This window comes from Gallus gallus, chromosome 19, assembly GCF_016699485.2.
Source record: "Gallus gallus isolate bGalGal1 chromosome 19, bGalGal1.mat.broiler.GRCg7b, whole genome shotgun sequence".
In the NCBI taxonomy this organism is placed as follows: Eukaryota; Metazoa; Chordata; class Aves; order Galliformes; family Phasianidae; genus Gallus; species Gallus gallus.
In genome coordinates this window covers 10334076-10350706 of record NC_052550.1, presented here as the reverse complement: position 1 = coordinate 10350706, position 16631 = coordinate 10334076, and the positions used below count along the sequence as shown (strand labels likewise).

Sequence of the window (16631 nt, the reverse complement as noted above, 5' to 3'; positions counted from 1 at the left end):
CTCAGTCTTCCAGTGATCCTACTATGCAATATAAAATTTCAGGAAAGCAGATTCCAAAGTTACTTTTAAAGGACATGTTTATATATAGCCAACCATAACTTATAAAAGTGATTGTGGCACTTTCGAACATACAAATGTTTTCACACACAGCACCGTATTGAAGAGAATATAATCAGACTGCACACAAAATACATAACTTCTGAGCAAACTCTCTTGCAAAAACAACTGTGTTGTTAAAAAAGGCTCACAGCCAACACATCTGGGGACCAAGTTTAGTCATGAGGCCAGAAATGAGCAAGATGAAATACTAGGCCATGCACAGATGGTATTTTTGGCATCATTCTCAAGGACTACTCCTTGGTGAGGTAAAAACTTTCACATTACACGGTGAGGAATACATGATCAGCAGCAGGACAAATTACACACTACTGTGAATAGGTGAGCAGTGACACCACTGGAATAAAACCTCATCATCTTATGCCTTAGTATGTTGTCAGGTACTAGGCTTACACTGACATTCCCATCTTTTAGAAAAAAGAACTTAACCCAGACTTACATTAGACTACTTTATTTACCTGCTTTTAAAATAAGTTCTTTGTTTACAAAGTCATTAAGCATCCTGCATTCTAATGTTAGAAAGAACTTACCATCCAGGCCCGGCAGAACAGTACTCCTCATGGCCAGCACCAAACCAAGCGGTGATCCAAAGAGGAAGAAATCAGACACCTCAAAATCAAACCGGCCCAGGTTTATGTCTGAGAGACTGGAATTCACAGGAAGAAAGTCTGCATCATCTTTCAACACACTTGAGTGGATGCTGAGCAAAGAAAATACACTGATTTAACCATAATGAATCCAGAGAACAAATGCATTCCCCAAACCGGTAGCTTAAAAAGCTCTAGCACACACATCTAGATTCAAGAAATATGCCTTAAACTGTAGAAAGATAGTTAGAGTACAGCAGCCACTTATCATGATTTCCAGTATGGATATTAAATTTATTACCTTTAACATATACAAGCTTTCTACTGTTAAAATACTTATCAGCAAGTTATGCAATAACTCTAAAAAATTGAAAAATTATCTCTATTTCTTATTAATTGTATAGATGCGTTTAAGCTTATTCTGAAACTTGTAATACAAATTTGAGCCTTCTCAACTTGTATTAGGACAATGGTATTAAAAAGTTACAGTGATGCTTTATACGTAGCTTTTTGTTTTGTAAATGATTAAAGCACTTATTTAGTTTCTATGTCATACATGCATAGAGATGGCTATATATTTCTTAGGACACAAAAAAGTTCATTATGTTAAATCTTGCCCCCAGCCTCCTTCCATCTAGGCAATACATTTACTCAGTTTTAGTTGTTGTTTTGCTTTCAGGATAGTGTGGAGCTTGCAGACCAATGGAACACCAAAAACAATCATCTTACTCTGTAGAGAATAAAGGAAAGCCTGTAAGGGAAGTCCAAGGTGTGTTTAAAAAGAAAAAAGTAACAAATTCAGAATTATAAAGCATTCATCCATCTTGACTATTGTAGGCTCTTCTGAAGAAATGAAACTCGCACTTAGCTTTGCATATTCAAAACTCTCACAGCTGAATAAAAAGTAAATAAAAAACTTGTGAGTAAATTCATACCAAACCCACTAAATCTATGTCTTTTCTTTGGAGGATATTTGCAAGAACTTTAAACAAACCTCTAGAAACACATCAGAACCAATAGAAATGATTCTGCCCCTCCAGCGCTGACAAGCTGAATTGAGTGCCAAGCCTATTTCTTTTACTCAGTCATCACATACTAGTTACCTAGACAGGAAAGCATGATGATGTGTTATAGTATCACAGTTGTAGGTGGATGAGTCACTCTGTTTCCTAGGCAACAGCTGTCTTGGCTCCTCATCCTCCACGATTTCTGAGATGTCAATATTGCTTTTGCTCAGGTGTTTTCTGCCACTCAGACTGGAGTCCTCTGTTAAAAGGGGATTATCCTTCAGAGGATGAACAGAGCAAAAAAGAAGATTTAGACAAGGATTGAAATTCAACAGAGCTTATACAAAAGGGCTGCATTTATACATTTGACCTCATTTTATCCAAGCAGTGGTTGAAAGGGTTAGATTTTCTCTCTGCTGGAGAAGAAAAGGAAAGAGATGTATGGCCTAAAAGCTGGAGAATAAAGAATTTGGGAGTGGGAGGAGTGTATTGGGCGAAAGGATTAGCACAAAAGCTTCATCTCTTGTTGAATGCACCATTCCTGAAAAACTACAAATACTGTAAGGTAATCAGACAGGGGTCTTACCTGACTGTAAAAAATGCCATTAGAACATTAATGCTCTTGCTCATCATGTTCCACAGATGCAGGACCAGATTTTTAAAGAATGTGAATTTCTGTGGGATGCGAGACCCATATGTGGTACCATATCTTTAAGGTACACCCTTCAAATAGGAAATCTATTTATTGTTCATTTCCTCCAGCACTTCTGCAGCTAACACTGATTTTATTTATTTGAAATAAACAAAAACCAAGCAAAATAAACTTAAAGCATACTAACATGAGCAAGACATATTAGGAAAAGAGATACAGTTAAACCCTTCTAATTGTGCACTGGTTCCACCTATATCCTATTAACTCACACGATGCAGTATTAGAATTCATGGGATGATACCACAAACTAACATTAGCATCCTAATAGCCTTGCATAAGATTAGTTTAGGATCATGGCATTTGTATGAAATTATTCCTATGGTGATATAATAAAAACCATTATTATGCATGTAGGAATTTTTCTGCTTTTCATAGTAACACATAGCAAAAGTCCTATCATGCAAACTTTCACATGAAAGCTATGTGACAGTGGTCTTGGATGTGTTTTTTTGTTGTCATTGGATGTATTTGTATTAAACTGTGATACTGAGTCTATATAGATTAATTTGTCCTGCAGTTTACTATTTTACATTGAAGCTCTGTTATAAAATCAATTTTTTTTCTTTATCTGTTTTATCTACTCTGTAGAACACAAAGGTTCTGCAGAAGTCTGAATTTGTATAATCAAATTGCTCCTGACAGAGTTTCCTGCATAGAAGCTTTTTACAGATTCCTAGAAACACGTGAACACCGTTTCTTAATCTGTTCATGTTTCATGATAACCTCAAAATGACCCAGTACTCAAAAGGTATTTATTAGTCCTTGGGATGCTCTCCCAAGCAGTAGTACCACAAAAATATATACATTTTTATGATTTTAACTTTGAAATTTGCATTCTACAAACATTCTGCAGTCCTTACCAAAAATGCCTATTTGGCAACTTTCTTAATATTAACAAATTTATTAGAGCACATAAGAATATTCATAGTGGCACACAAAGTGAAGTGAATCTACATACACACAGCTGAAAGGGAATTTTTAGATATCGAACAAAGGCCCGTGAAATTCTCTGATAAACCCGCTGATTTAAAAGGGTGAAGCACATACCACACTAGTGACTTCTGAAAATGATACACATGCTGTCAAAGTTCAGAGTTTCATCAAAACACTGGAGACACTCTAAGGCTCTCTTTCTTAAAGCCACGTGGCAGACATATGAGCATCTCAGCTCCTATCACTTTTAAAAAAACATTGCTGTCAATGGACAGAGAAAAATGGGAGCTCATGACGATGCCAGAGCAAAAAAAAACCAAAAACAACAACAACAACAACAACAAAAAACACAAAAAAACAAGCAGATGAAAAGAACTCAACACAATCAAATATATTGTTTTAGATCTCTTGGTTTACTGCTGGTCTCAGGAAAAAGGCTGGCTGTTGAAAAGGTATGAAGTTGACAGTAACGTAACACCAAACATTTGTCTTTTAGTTATACATATTTCTCCACAGTATTTAAAAACTAGCTTGTATCACCACAGAATTAGTTGATAAGGCTGCTTAGTAATGGAAGCTAATGTCTTCATCCCTGAAATCTGCCAACAATTCACCTTCGTCCTCCAAGCTTCAAATAGGTTCTCCTTGCAGAGAGCATGTTCTTTTCTTGCATTACAAGATAATCTCAGGTCATATTTTGTAGGGGCTAGATTTTAATGCCACAGTCTTGAGCTTCACCTTCACAACATGTTCTTTCTTGTATGCTGTGAAAGAAACTAGGCCAACTCAGCACTTGTTTTAGCCCTGTCAGGGAACAAGGAACACTTCTGAGAAACACACTAAACCACTTAAAAATATACCAGGTAATACACTAGAAGAAGGCTGAAGTGATCAGTATAAAGAATCTGTCACCCACAGATGGGTTTTATGTATTATGTATCCATGTGGTAAAAATCATCAACTTTCACTATTTGTTCTAATGAAAAGTTGTCTGCTTCAAAATAATGTGCGTTTTAGCTGTTGCAGCAAGAGAGAACCATCTTCCTCTTCTAAAATGCAATGTTTAGTTCTTCTCAACTTAGAAGTTACATCAGAAGTGAAATGGAAGAGGAGGAAAAAGATGGAGACAAAAATTGGGAAGGAAGCTCTGCAATGTTGTGAAAAAAAAAGGAAAGTAGGAAAACTGTAACTATAAGCAAGAGCAGTGCAGTCAAAGAACCTATCCTCCTAAATCCTGATCCCCATTCTCAGATTAATCAGCAGCTCTTCTACAATCAGCCTCACTGTAGCTGGGATTCGGGAGGTCAATTTCTCCATTTATGCTGCTTGCAGCACACTATCATCAGTGCTGGCACTGTCAAAGGCTGGCTCCTGAGATTCACAGACATTTTAGTAGCAGAGAATACCTTTCCTCCTCTCAAACTGAACTGAGAAGGCTGCTATCACTGATCCCATTTTTGATGAGAAAGTTAACTAAAGAGTCAAAAGATGAAACAGTTTAGCTAGTGACACAAAACCAATAAATAATAGATTACAGGCATCTCATTCAGTATCAACACCACTCTTTCATATCCACCTAAGTCTAAAGTACATAAAATTAGTTGAGCTCAAGTTTTCTCTCTTATGTGGAGGACACACAATGCAGCGTATACGACAGCAATGCTTAAAAAAAAAAAAAAAAAGTGCTTCTACTACCAAAAAAGTATTTCTGGATCACAGTGAGAATGAATCCTCCCTTATTTCCAAAGTTAGCATCCATCTAGAGACCTTGTTATTCTCACTGGCCTGTTCATCTAACCTCAGGTGACTTGAATTCTTCACCAGAAAGTAGGCACATCTCCCAGCAGTCATTAGAACTTATTTATGAGCACACCTTAATGTTAGACAACCCCTAGGCGGTAGTATAATTGATCCCATAGTGTCTGAAAAAAAAAAAAAAAGATTTTGGCAGAAACAGCAGCCTGAGATTACTGGGATGATACATTTACATCTACAGTTAGGGATGCAACAGAAGACACTCAGTAGTTCTACTTTAAAGATTTACTAATAAACTTTCACTACTGATTTCTATGTATCATACAACTGAAGCTGCAGACTTAATTTTCAGACAGCAATTTTTTGAGATATAAGCAAAATCCTGTGCCATCAATGTAATTTACCAAATCCCTAAATTTTCTCTGGTTTACTATGGACCTGAATTTCTTATTTTCCCTCTAGGGAATAAATCTATACATAGGGAATGAATTTCAGCTGAGTAGATTTTTTCTCTTCACCTGGATGCTGCTGATGCTTCCTCTCCTGCTACTGTTCTGACTTTCATCAGTTCTATTAGTATTATAGCAGATGGCATCAAACCCCAAAATGCCTCCAATGCAGTCACCAACGAGACACACCTGAGGAAATAAAAAACATACCTAGTGAGACATAGCAAGTATTTTACAAGGCACAAAAGCCATCACAGCACTGCAGAAACATACCCAACTCATTTTAACCCCTTGTTCATTTTTTTTATACCTTGATTCCTACAGCAGTTGAAAGTGTGTAGTCACCTTTTCCCAATTCCTCTTATTTATAGACATACACCCTATGCCACGAATATCCATCCCAGGGACTGTTCTGACAATCATAGAATTGTTGTAAATGGACCACAGAATTCTTCCAGCTTCTTACAATCAGATTCCAGCTCAAAAAGTCCAGATCACTGAAGAATCTGTCTTACAGATAAGACACTGGTAACTTTAATAAAATTAGCAACACATTTTGTGAGTGATTAATGATATTTCTGTAAATCTACCATTCCAATTCTAATCCTCACTACCATTGGCCTTAATAGAGTTAAGCTGATCCACATGCTGCATAAAAGCAAAAAGACAGATTCTGATCTGCTGAACTTTCAATACAAACTGACAGAAAAGATGAAAATATAAAAGAGACACACAGGGTAAAGTCAGGTCATACACTACGTATTTCAGAAGTACATTACTTACTCAGTGGTAAAACTGAAATTTAGATCTGAGAACCAAAAGCAAGGCATTGTAGTCTGCAGAAAGCTCACTTTCGCATTCAAACAATCTTGGTACTTGTTGATGGTAAAAGCTCACACAGACTTTTGCACATGTAATATTAATATAGAGTTAGCAATAAACACCAGGGATATTTGATGTTGTTGACCATAAAATTTAATTTTTAACTGAGAGAATTGTTCTCATAATTATTTCCTAAATGGTATAATTGTTTTTCACATAATACCAACTTTTATAACATTCTATCACTGCAGATTGTTTGTTTGCATGTTTTGAGCAAGAAGAGTTTACTGTGGATATTATAAATGGCTTAAAGCTTATATGCCACAGTGTAATTTTATTGCAGCTATGGAAAAAAGTGTAATTAGACACGTTTTTCCTTCAAAAATTACACTGCACTCCAAAGACAATCTTTTTTTTCCTCCCTTGTGTAGGCAGGAAGTCATTGTACTTTAGGGAAATGAACGTTTCCAGATATCCAAAGGGCCCTATCATAAAATAACATCAATAACTCACACAAAGTAGCAGTAACATATTTATTCTAAAGTAGGTAAGTACTATTTTTTTCTAGTCTAGAGATGGAGAAGCAGGAATAATAACTGTGACACACATCAGCTGGAAGAATTCAGTAGGTGACTTCCCTGAGGAGTGGACCATACCAGAAAAATTAAATGAGTATCCCAGAGCTACATGGGAAATCAACAAAAAAGTAAGCAACTGAGTATTTATCTTCTGAGTTTCAAATGCTTTATTAATACTGTGATGGAGGCAAAAAAGAAGCAACAATTAAATTTTGGATTCTTTTTATTGTCAGGGATGTGCTGGTGATCCAACTCTTCAGCTATGGAAGGTGTGTGACAAACTCAGAAACATAGATTAGCAGTTGTTTTGGGCTGGCAGACTTGTCCTGCCAGTATTGCTTAGCATAATACACTCTTAATGCACAACTAAGGCTCCTGTATACTATCAGAGTTACAGCAGTAATTACTAAGAGCTTAGGTGTCCAAAGGCTTGTGGGAGAAGATATAGTACCTTCTACCAACTGAATAAATCCAGGTTAGAATCAGCACAAGATTCCAGAAGGCTCTTACTCATGCTGAGTACTGAGAGGACATTTTGTATAAGTAATCCCAAGCTAATGTTCATGCATCAAATTTACAGTATTGCTCCCTCACGCTCATAACTCAAAACCATGAACGCAAATCAGAAACAGCTTAACAAAAAACAGACTTGCTCCAAAGGAGTTTTTCTTTTATGTAAGAGAATAACAGCCCTACCTGCCCGTTAAAGCCAACTCCATCTGTAGATTTGAGAAAGTCATTGTAAACTTGGTTTGCTCTACTGATCACCATGGCAACTGCGTCCTGGTACTGAGGGGATGAAACAGCCAGCAAGGGCAAAGCAGCCAGTGGGATGTGGTCTTCACTGCTGCTGAGACAGCTTTCATCATAGCTGTAGGGATTTAGGCTAAAGTAGAACACGCTATTGTCAAGAAAAACGCAAAAGGCAGCACAAAGCATTAGCAAATGAATAGTTATTAACAGAAATAGGCTGTGCTGTTGCAATTCACTATGAAAGTGCAAGAAGGACCGTTTGATCACAACACTCAACAGGTTAAAAATCAAGGAGTTACTGCTTTATGAGACTAAGACAACCCTAGAAGGCATTCCTGAAATTAAATATACAAGGTGAAATTTTTCCACCTTATTTTTACATGTACAAGTAGACATAACTTAAGAGAATAAATTGATTATTCCCTTTCAGCCTTTTTTTCCACCCCATATACTAACTTACTACACTAAAGAATGGGATTCAGAAACTACAATGGAACGTTGTTTCCTAGAACAGCAGATAGATACATTGTTCAAAAGCATATAAAAACATTTTTCCAAATGTTCCATCCCCTCAAAAAGATGGAACAAAGCTGCACTACCTCCAAAATTATATGCAATTGTTTGCATAGGAAAACTTTGCAAAAAGGAGTTTTAACGGCTGAAAATGTAAGCTTAAATTTGATAGCATGGCAATTATATTTTAGTTTGGATGTGTGCTCTGCAAGTTTTTCAGTAAATGCCATTTATATCATGACTGATTTTTATTGATGAGTGGAGAAAACAGTTCAGAGAGTCAAAGGCACAGGTCACACAACACAGTGCCAGATTCAGTAAGCTGACTGTCCTTCAGAGACTAAAAGACAAGTCAGAAGTATTTTTGACAATTCAGCTCATACAAAGTTCACCCAAAGCCAAAAGCAAGCAACTTCAATATACTTACCAAATGCTCAGCTTTGTACCTCCATTTAAATGTCTATGAAACCTACAAGGCACACAAAAACTCTTGGGATTTACATATAGTCAGTCCTTAGCCTGGTACATAAGGTTTTATTCAAATCAAGAGCTAAAAGAAATCCTGCATTGATGACTACTGGACAATCCTGCATAGATGACTACTGGACAATCAACTTCCACTGATGCATATCTTTCAGGATTGACTTTTTTGTCTCCTAAATGCAGCTTTTTATTTATTCACTTATTTTAACATTTGCAATTATTATTCTCCAGTTTGACTTCTACTGTAATTTAGAAGCTTCAGCATGAAGTGCAAATCCATGTACACTCATGAAATCAATCTATAGAAAGCCTAACTTTTGATCCAGTCAGTGACATCTAGCTGGAACAAGAAAGATAAAGGTTAGAGCTAGGGCCTATTTCGTCTTTAGCAGCGAAGGTGGAGATAAGCTTCAGAGAAGATTACTCATATATTATAGATTCACATCAGTTGCATAAGCAGTGTCTTTCTGATATACATGAGAGAAAGGAAACTGAAAGTGATGGAAGTAGATGGGAGCAGACCAAATTAAACAGCCTAAAACATTTAATAGTTGGGAGTGATTTCTCCCTGAAAAATCCCTTTCTTTTAAGCCGCTACTTGCAAGACAGGGAGGAAAACTGCCTACATGTGTTCAGATGAAAAGTTCTAGTGAAATTTGTCTGAACTTAGATACTTGGCACACAGGCACAGCATAACACAAAACCTGTGCCAAGGCAAACAGAGGGTTGCTCTACCTTGGCACGCACTATGCCAGCACATTCAGAAGACTGAGTATACGCTCAAATCAAACATGAAATTTTGTGCTGCTGCTTAATCTGGCTCACACTTGATAAAATATTTCAGTAATTAAAAACACACTTCCTCCTCCACAGTTTGCTAAGTGAGATGTTTACCGCAACTTTATGTCCCACAACTGCTTCCTGGAGTTCTGACTGCAAAAGCTGCTGGTGTGAAGCTACAGCAATGTGAGAGGAGGGAATCATCTCTCCTTTTGTCAGCTCCAAACAGATAAACCACAAAAGCAGCTCTGTGTGAGAGCACATTAAGGCAATACCAATCATATGTCAGCACTAGGAACGACTCCACTGGACATTCAAACATTCAGCTTACCTATGTTCAGTTTGACTGAGTACTGTATAATGCAACAAGAGAGAATCAAAAAACAAAGAAAAAGCAGGAGGAGACTGTTCATTTGGGCTCCCAGCACACACTTCCTTCCTTCCACTCTACCAGCTGTTCTTGCAGTCAGTTGAGCCCCGTGGGCTCTGCTTTATGGGATACCTAGAAGACGCTACTGATCTGGCTTCATAAATGGCCCATTTAAAGGGGGATCCCTCAAACACCTTTTGATGCTCCAACTCCCCTTCTTCTGCTGGTTCACTTTCTTTACAGGGTAGCTACTTGGACATACACTCACACTTCTTTCCTGGCTGTTTCAGTGTATTCCTCCTTGATGTGAACACTGTTGCAACTTCCAGCACTCTGATTTGCACTTAGCCATCCCTTCTTACTATATGCCTGTCACAGCTTTGAGTCCAACTGGTATGTCAGAACTTTAACATATACTCTAATCCCTCCATTCCACTGCTGTCACCAAGATAGCAGGCATCACTGTTCCCACATCTTAAGGTCCCAAATGTGTTTTTAAAAAACTCATGTTCTCTCCTGTGAGTTTTTTTGCTCCACAAGAAGTTCAAATGTAACCTCAGACGTTATACTGCAACAAAGGCCATAAAACAGACCATCACTTAAAGGAAATCTCAGGAAAAAAAAAAAATAACAACAGAAGTTTCTATCTGCTTAGGAAAAAAAAAAAAATCAAGCTAGTCTGAGTCTTTCCTCCCCATCACCACAGAGTTGCTCTTGGTTTACACTCACAGAAGAGTTGAATCAGGCCCAAGAGCACATTTCTTCCTCCTTTCTCTATTACACAAAAAAGATCAGTACGCATCTGTTTAAAATATTTATGTCAAGGAAAACGTCACTAAAGAAATAAATGTTACCTGAAAAGGTTCTCTCATTTAAGAGGTGAATTTCAGGACTGAAAAAGTGGGCACAGACAAACAGTCCACTGGAAAATTCCATTTGGTATTTTAATTTCACTTCACTAAGACCACAGGAATAAATAAGAACAGTGAAGAGATTTTTAATATTTTAATCTTCATGTTACAGAATATTCTGCATAAGCTCAGCTAAAATATGCTTGGACTAGTACCAGAAACACAGCACAATCAGAACTACCACTACCCAAACTGATAAAATATTATTGATTACCATTACGAGGATGTAGAAGCCAGTTATAACAGCACTCAGAGGAGAACCTGCTAAGGAACTAAGGCTTTCAAGTGTTTGGTGTGCAGGTAACGCTGCATGGAAAATTTCTTACAATGGAGAAAAAAAGTAAAATTAAGCTGATTGCTCTATTACTTCTATGGCTCTCCTTTCTACATGAATCTCCTCCAAACACACAGGCTAAGGTCAGCTGCTGTCCCATGGTGTTAACAACCCAAAAGAGAGAAAAATCTTTACCATGGTACTCTCTTATTCCCACATCCCTGAAGTTTTCCTCATGTATTCTAGCCTAGAAGTACAATTCAAAGACAGCATAAATATTCCTATTTCTTCCTCAGGCTTTGTGCTAGGCTTTTGGTTAATGACTGAAAAAAAATCTTGTATCATTCTAACCTTGCATTTCTTCAACAACTTTAAGAAGCGAGGCAATGATGGACCAATTTCCTCATTTAAGATCACACAGGAAATCTACTGCAGACTAAGGAATACTACCCTTATTTCCTGACTTCCTTGTGAAGATTATGCCTAAAAAGTCATACCTCCTCTCATGGAGCTGCTGCTACATGTCATTTTTCAATTCTCACAGCACTGTCATAACGAGTGCATATCTGAATTTTTACTGTCATACATATAACGATTGTTAAAATTAATAGTAATAATAGTTTTTCACCATGACAGTACCTTTCATACAAGCATGCAGAGGAACTTCAAAACATATTACTGATGCACAGTTAAGAGTTACGTTCTTGCTCTGGGCACAGTAAATACCAAACTAAGCAGGTCTCTAGATGCAGCTGCTAATCACCCTTTCTCGGAAAGTACATTCAGAATTTCATACTGACTTGTTTTTGTATTGAAATATTATCAAAGCATACTACACAACAGTAATTATCAACTACAGAGCTGACTTGCTATCAGGAATGTGATCTGATCAACAGCCTCTGGTTTGTTCAGCCCAGAGAAGAGGAGGCTGAGGGGAGCCCTCATAGCAGCCTGCAGCTCCTCACGGGAGAGCACAGAGACAGGCACTGCCATCTGGGGACAGCAACAGGGCCCAAGGGAACAGAATGGAGCTCTGTCAAGCAGAGTCTGGGAGCAGGTTCTGCTCTAGAGGGTGGTGGGCATGGAACAGGCTCTCCAGGGCAACGGGCATGGTCCCAAGCTGCCAGAACTTTAGGAGCATGTAGACACTGCTCTCAGACATAACCAAACCCTAGATGTATTGTGAACTGAAGCCTTCAATAGCCAAAGGCATTGTTTCTTACAGATGCATCTTCTGTAACTTATTCAAGAGTATACTGCATTCACATACTGCATTCTTAATGGCAACAAATCAATACCACAAATCCACAGGACTTCAAAGAGTGGTAGCTCCTACTGGGAATGGATATATCATAAAAAGCCTTTCAAAACCACACTGCAAAGCCAAATAATATAAAACAAAATCAGCTTACTTGGAAACAAGAGAGAAGGCTGCTGAACAGATTGCTGGGCAGGGAACAAGTCTGATTAAGATGTGGCCCAAAGCAGCAGGAAAATGGTCTTGGGTCACCTTCTCAAAGACAGAACTGAAGGTGTTGATGTCTGCCAGCTTGCTGCTTTGATCCTCTCCCCCAGTGTCTAAGATGTTCCCTCCATGTAGGATCAGAATTAGCACACGAGTTTTGCATTTCTGGTGCTGAACTGCTTCCTAGGAGAAAAACAGGAAATAAGAAAGCAGGAAGGGAACCTTTTTACTAAAGTGTTGGTATATTTAGTGTAAATATTCACGAACACTGATTTTTTTTTTTTCCATTCCCACTGTGATCATTTGTGTTACCTGCCTTTGGGAGGGGGTGGGGGATGGCATTTAATTCAAGTATGTCTGAATCAGGTAGAGCATACTAAGCACTGCCATAAAACCCAAAAAGTTATAAACAGCTTTGTACACATCAAAAGCTATTGGAAATATATCCACACTGGAGAAGACGTAAACATTCACAGACAGCCTAAGTAAGTGTCTAGGTATTGTGAACCAGGATGCTGCAATTTTGGAAAGGTTTATCTCAAATAATCATGGGATCTGAAAAGAAAAACAAATGATAACATTTCTGGTTATTTTCATTTCTGCCAATAAAAGCTTCGAGCAAAAGAAGGCGATAGAATTTTGACAACAGTAGCCTCTTGAAATTGATAAAATATTAAAATGAAAAAGTGGGGTTAACTTACCCAGACATTTACTGAAAGAGTAAAAATTGTACTGGAGCTGACAGCCATAAATCTCATATATAAATTTATGAGCACGTGAATGCATGCATACACAGACAACAATCTACCATGGAAGGTGAAGTGATGTGGTCTGCAGAAAAAACAAGATGTTATCTACTTGAAACTGGAACAACCTTTTGCATGTTTCAAAGACGCACTTTTATTTTCCCCTTCTGTAGACTCTACAAGTCATATTCACTTAAAGGACAACTTACTAATACATTAGAGGAAATAAAGATTAGGAAAATTAGGTGATTTACTGAGAAAGTAGTTGAAATATAACAAGACATTATACTGTGAAATAAACTCTATTTATTTTCAGCAAGGTCTTTTAAATTAATTTATATTATTTTATATTCTACTATAACCTGATCGAAATCTAATAGATACGTCTGTATCTTTATCTGCTGTGTTCAGATGATATCTCTTCTCTTTTTCATTTCTTTACCAGTTTATCTAAACTGCAAGACATTTAAGGCAAAAATTGGTTTGATTCAAGTGTTTACACAGCGCCTTCTAAAAATAGGCATTCAAACATGCCACAATTCATGTGTATATACACACACACACATATATATATATATATGAGTATATATATAATATGAGTATATATATATATATCCCCCGGGAATGCAACTCCCAGCACAGTATTATGTTTTTGTGAAGAAACTGACCAAGATTATGACAACTGTGCCCAGTTCTGGACTCAAGCTCAAGAAAGACGTGGATCTGCTAGTGAGAGTCCAGCAGAGGGCAGCAGAGATAGTTGGGGCCTGGAGCGCCTTTCTTACGAGGAAAGGCTGAGAGCCCTGGGGCTGTTCAGCCTAGAAATGAGAAGGCTGAGAGGGTATCTGATAAACGCTTATCAATATTGAAAGGGCGAGGGGAAAAAGGGAGAAGGGAAAAACTAACAAAGAAGTAACTGCAGAAACATACACTTCAGCCCGTAGTTTAGGAGGATGTGCCGGAGGGGTGGGGGGGGAGAGGAGGAGGAGGCACATGTTGGAGTGGAAACACTGACACAGATAAAGAAAAAAGATGTAGTTCAGCATGTAGCATGGTGACAGAGAAATGATTGAGAGAGAATTCTAAGTTGTTCCACATAGCCATTATCTCTGTTTAGCCTACAGTTTTTAGTCTCCAATAATGTGAGGCCTCATTTTAATTTAGTCTCCAATAATGTGACTCATTTTAAGTCTCACATTCATCTCCTGAAGGCATGTTTTCTGCCTTTTAAGTTTTGGATATGCATGTAAGTAAAATGAGTGTTTTTAAGGTTCCACTTTTTCTTGCTCTAATTTACAAATTCTGTCTCCATTTATTCCCAATCCAGTTATTCAAAGAGAAACTTAACTCCCTTTAAAAAGCTAAAAGTAGCTCTTTTCAAAGCCAAGGCCAGTTTGTAAGTAAGTAGCACTGCTGAGAGGTTGGTGTAACCTAAAGCTTCAAAATAGGAAAAAATTCAGGCAGGTCAGTATTGCTCAAGTCACTGTTACAAGAAGTGTCTCAGCATAACTGCATTTAACAGGTATCCTTCACAGAAAGAATCAAAGGGAATGAAAATAATTTGCCTCTAAGGAACAGCCCAGGAATGTCTAAGGAAAGGGGTTCAAGGACTAATTCAAAGGGTACCTGAAGTGAAAGACTATCGTAATTTCCAGGGAGCTTTAGGACTGGGATTCTTCAAAAACAGAAAAGTAGGCATTTCTGTTTCCTGTTCTATATGGGAACAGATGACCTTAATCGGTTAACTGGAAGGACTAGAACTAGTTTAGATTCTTTGCATCTTCTAAAGAAGTAATTCTGTTACTATCAATTTCATGACTGCTGCTGAACCTTCTCAAAATACACATTTGCACTGAAGCATTATGAAGACGTAACAATTTCTCGAGAGACAAAGGGTCATATTTCCACCCAAGTTAATTATGCAATATTTTAAAAACTTGGTTTGATTTTCTGTGATTGCATGTGCACTTACTGAACAAGAAGAAACACTAAGCCATCAAAGAAACTTATAATTCCATAATGCAATATGACAGTATTTCCACGTCTGCATTCTAGAAATCAGCACAGTTTGTTTTGGGAAACACTCACCTCATTGTCCTCATGTACTTCAATACTGCCTTGTGCAGGTAGCCTTTGTTTTCTTAAAGAGGCACGATATAATTCACCTGAAAGGAAGAGAGACATAACTGACTGTATAAACACTTGGGTGCCTCATCTTTTACAGACATCTATGGAGTTAAGATACAGTTACAGTTTCAAGACAGAAAGATTCACATTCTGTGGACAAACAGAACAATAGAGAAAGTTCTCTGCAAACTCTAAAAGAATAGACTAGTTATGCAGGGTCTGGTCAGGTTATCCTAAAAGCACTGAGCTTGGTCCAAAGCAAACTTCAAATACTCTTAACTTCTGCATTAGAATTGAAAGCTAATTCTATAGCCAGTCTTACCACTATCATTCCTTATAGCCACTAGAAAACCATTGAAACAATGTGGCTACGTTTCTCCATACTTAAAAGCAAAGTGATTATTCTTGCCTTTCTGGCAGGCAAAGATTTAAATCATTAGACATTTAGTATTTGTGTAAAACAAAACATACCACCACCACTAAACAACACCCACAACAAACAGCAAAAACACAAACCCACAAACCCTTAACTTCCAACCAAATGCAACTACATTATGGAAGTCTCTGCACTTTAAAGATGCTTCTAACTAGAAGTGGTGTTTCCAAAAGCCTGGCCAGAAGACCCACTTTTCTTTGAAGTGCATCACAGGAAAAATGTCAGTTTTCTAGCACCTTAGCTTACAACAGAACCAGTACCATACAAACATGAATTTTATGTCCTGAAAAAGGGTTATTCTAAGTCACAAGGCTCCATCTTATAGTGAACTATAATATTTATCCTCAACAGAGTACGTAGGAAATCCAGGACTCATCAAATACTCAGAAATCTTCACTGCTGCCTTTCTCTACAGCACAACACACTAGGCAAAATGCTGTCTGGAACTACTTATACCTCATTCCCTTGAAAATCCTACTCTAAAATTACCTCTTTAGAAAGCAGAGAGAGTGGTTTGTTTTTTCCTTAATGCACTGGATGCTAGGTTGAATGACAGTTCACTCCTGGCCTCACATGCAAAAAAAAAAAAAAAAAAAAATCATAGATAACTGGATGTTAAATTCCAAGACTTGTGATACGCTGGCCTTCTTTCCAAAGAAGCATGTGAGTGTGTCAGGGGATCAATACGTGCCTTTATTTCACGTTTCAGGTTTGCTAATCGTACAGTTTGGAAGATAACCAAATTTGGGGCCTAGGTTTAGCTTTAATGTTTAGCTTAAATACCAGACACATAAGTAACTGGAGACCTCCATA

The 16631-nt window shown here is 37.6% G+C and overlaps 1 protein-coding gene across 10 annotated transcripts in view; it reads right to left on the bottom strand.

Moving 5' to 3' along the window:
- Nucleotides 1-16631, bottom strand: part of PITPNM3 (PITPNM family member 3) — a 47433-nt gene that overhangs the window by 16982 nt on the left and 13820 nt on the right. For 6 of the 10 annotated variants that reach the window (XM_040650146.2, XM_040650145.2, XM_040650143.2 and 3 more), the window contains exons 5-10: nucleotides 15344-15420; nucleotides 12457-12692; nucleotides 7657-7861; nucleotides 5630-5749; nucleotides 1808-1989; nucleotides 648-817 (exon numbers count right to left, since the gene is read on the bottom strand). In XM_040650146.2, the coding sequence (XP_040506080.1) occupies nucleotides 648-817; nucleotides 1808-1989; nucleotides 5630-5749; nucleotides 7657-7861; nucleotides 12457-12692; nucleotides 15344-15420 (990 nt within the window). Of the gene's footprint in view, nucleotides 1-647; nucleotides 818-1807; nucleotides 1990-5629; nucleotides 5750-7656; nucleotides 7862-12456; nucleotides 12693-13210; nucleotides 13341-15343; nucleotides 15421-16307; nucleotides 16382-16631 lie in introns of all 10 variants that reach the window. The other 4 variants (XM_040650144.2, XM_040650141.2, XM_415929.8 and 1 more) reach the window with 4 other exon arrangements.